Source organism: Pagrus major, chromosome 14 (genome assembly GCF_040436345.1).
Source record: "Pagrus major chromosome 14, Pma_NU_1.0".
NCBI classification, from domain to species: domain Eukaryota; kingdom Metazoa; phylum Chordata; class Actinopteri; order Spariformes; family Sparidae; genus Pagrus; species Pagrus major.
Window position 1 is genome coordinate 21,712,576 of NC_133228.1, and position 3,422 is coordinate 21,715,997.

Sequence of the window (3,422 nt, forward strand, 5' to 3'; positions counted from 1 at the left end):
GTTTTGTGTGTGTTCAGTATGAAAAGGTTAAAAAACTTTATCATCCTGTTTAAGATACTGTAAACATGCAAAAGAAAAAATCTAAGCGTTAAGCGAGTTAAAATAATTTTAATTTAAATCTTTCTTTTTCGTCTCTCTTTCAGTCAAGTCGAGGAGTCTGTTATCGACCTTCGAAGAGGAGCCGCCATACGTCCTCGGCCTGGGCGGAGAATATCCCGACCAATTAGAGGACGCGCCGGCCGTCGTCATGGCAGCATGGCGTCGCTCGGAGCAGCAGAAACTGGTGGTGGAGCCCAGCAGGGTGGAAACGCACCCACCTTTCAGGAATAAAAGCAACGAGACGCAGACGTCAAACAACCTGCTGCTGGACATGCACAGGTAAACACAACACTCAACAACAGCAAGGAGATGAAGAGGGAGAGAAATGTACCAGACTCCCTTATAAAATTGCCCGATTTTGTGAGTTGCTGAGTCAGGAGAAGCCTTATAACATTTGTGAAATGCTGCCTCTAACAAATTCTTAATCATTTGGGCCTTCTTGTAAATTCGGCATATGTTATACATGAAGTTCTTCCTTTCTTTGTGCAAAAAACATCATGTCCGGATCAGGCGGATCTGCTTGTGTGTTACTGTTAACAGAGACTCCGGTCTGCAGTACGGTTCATACGCTGATCTTTGTCTCTCAGGTCTCTGGAGCAGAGGGCGAATGAGAGCAGGAGTAAAGTGATAGAGCTGGAGCGAACGGTCAACGAGACCTCCTGAGGTTCATATCAACACCCCCCCCTCCCCCCACAACCCCGCCCCACCTCACCTCACCTGAAGCCCATGATGACCTTTGACCCCTGCCCTCTCTGGAGCATGGTTCAGTGTCCTGGAGCAAACCTCATACAGTAGTTCCCACTGCTGATTGTTTAAGGTCATTTTGTTTCTGCCATCTCTGCTAAATCAGATACACTGAAATAGTAGTAATAATTAAATAATATTAATAATAATATTAATAATAATGATAACAAAGAGGCACTGGTTGCCTTAATTTCTGAAGTAAAGTTGCACTGAATAACTTAAAGTTGTATCGGCATGAAACACTTGAGATAAATTCAAACAGATCTAGTGAATAATATAACAAGGCATTTATTCCAGTAGAAAGTATATTAAAATATGACATGTGAGGCTTTTTACAGGACACTGACAGAGAACCTTTGTATTTATAGAAACTTTTTTTTTGTTTTTCAAAAAAATTATTGCTCTTTGTAGTTGTATTTCTTTTAATATTAAATGTTTTTATTTCATTCCAGTGATGCATACATCCCATTTTGATACTTGTGTTCATATTGTATTTTTGCGTTTTTATTTTATTGTACTCTTTTTATATATTGTGCATATTTTTTTTCCTGTTCTGACTTAGCGTTGCAAACATTTGAAGGCTTAGCTCCGGGGTTCCTGCGCTTATTTGGGAGAAAAAGTTGATATATTGGCTGCAAAAGAACGAAAAAGGATTAAGTAGAGTTCTAGCAACTGATTTCCAGTAGCTGAAGACTAAATGTCACATATCAAGACACTTTTAACATCATGTTTGGGATGTTAGCAGGTCTGCCAGTCACTTGCAGGCGATCTGCCATTTTTTCCACAACGAATACTGACTGAAATTTCAAAAATCCAGCTAAATATGAATGTTTACCAAAAGAAAAAAGCAGCTTTCCCCCCCCACAAATGTTCATATTTGACATGTAAGGACCCTGTTAGCTATGCTTTAGACATTTTGACTTAGCTCTCTCTGTATTATGTCAATATTTGGCTTGATATCCTACAGAATGTTGCAGAAATGCAGAAAACTACACGTCAAAATAACTTTAATATATCCCATAATGTTGACATCATAGAAAATACGCTTATTTGCTTACTTTTACAGAGCGTTAGATGCGAAGATCGATACTAAAGTTAGCAAGTTAGCTCAGTTAGCCGTGCAGCTAGTTGTCTGGACTGGGAGCTCAAAACACCGAGGACGTGTTGGTGTTTACACCGGTAGCACGGGAGCTTTGGACCAGAATGGGCTGGGGCTGCTAGCTGCTTAGCATGCTAAACATGCTTTGCGACGTACCTGAGTTTGGTATCAATCTTCTCAGTTCAATCTTGGCAAAAAAGAGAAGAAAAAATATTTCCCCAAAATGTCAAACTGTGTCTTTTTTTAAAATGTGTGATGGAACCACAGAATCAACTTCCTGCGCTCACTTTATTTTTGCCTTAAATCCTGCGATGTTTTTTTTTTGCCTTAAACACTTTCAGCATTTGCCAAAAAGAAAACTTTCATCCCAGAAATGAATTTAAAAAGTATCTATTTTTGTAAATATAACTTGTTAATAAATGAGGAAGTCTAAATGTGTCTGGGATCTGCAGTTTATGAACCAATCTATAATTCATAACGAGTCTATTCTGGATGTTGTTGATAAATTATGAACGTGATACCGTCATGGTTTGTCCTGACTGTCTGCTGGGTTTGTTAATCACACATCGTGGCTTTAAATGTCGTAACTCTCCATTTCAAGTGTCTCACAGATGGGTTTTTGAGTTTTCTGAGCTTTATTGAAACACGTTCTTTCATGTGTGTTACAGTCCTCTTATATCACATGAGGCCAGTTCGCCTTCTGTACATTCATTTTGTTGTTGTTTGTTAGTCAGATGAGTTTTAACCAATTTCCTCCTGTCAAAATTGAAGTTTAATAAGCCAAGAAACATAACAAACTGTGTTTTACGACTGAGGATGAATCAAACTGTCAACTTAAATAGATCCCAGTCCTGTTTAGAGACTAGAAAACAAGATTTGTGTATCAAAGTCTCATATTTTAAGCTTTGTAGATCAGAGGCTAGACCATCAAAGACTCATTGTTAAATCTGTCTGTGCTGTAGTTAGGATGCAGTGACGATGCTCCAAGGTAGCCAAAACTACATTCCTCACAGTCTACAAAGGTTGTATAGGAGAGATGAACATGTTTTTATGTTTTGATCATTTTTTTATGGAAAATTCTCCTCTAGCTCAGACTGAAACTAGCAGCCGTTAGAGATCGTTTTCCAAATCAGTTTCATTTCCACGTTGCTCCTGTGTAAAGCCACTCTGACGTAGACTTTCTGTCTCTTTGCTTTCAAATGAATAAAGTATTTTCCTTAGTAAAAGCATCATATCTGTGGTTGTGTGTGGTTTGTTCGTGGAACTCGGTTTCCATTAAGGAAAAGAAGACGAGACAGTATTTCCGATTATATTATGTTGTTAAGTAGTTTGTTTTATGACCAATTACCTGCAAATCAAATGACATTACCATCAACCTTCGGCTGGCAAATGTCAGCATGCTAATACACTAAACCAAGATGGAGACCGGCGTCGTAAATAGTACCCGACAGTCACTAAAATCTTTAATCAGCTCACATAG

The 3,422-nt window shown here is 38.7% G+C and overlaps 1 protein-coding gene across 1 annotated transcript in view; it reads left to right on the plus strand.

Annotated features, from left to right (window-relative positions):
* Positions 1-3,174, plus strand: part of creb3l2 (cAMP responsive element binding protein 3-like 2) — a 27,785-nt gene extending 24,611 nt beyond the window's left edge. Inside the window, exons 11-12 of the mRNA XM_073481014.1 lie at positions 144-378; positions 687-3,174. Coding sequence (XP_073337115.1) covers positions 144-378; positions 687-762 — 311 coding nt within the window. The 3' untranslated portion in view covers positions 763-3,174. The remainder of the gene's footprint in view (positions 1-143; positions 379-686) is intronic.
* Positions 3,175-3,422: the final 248 nt, after the last annotated feature.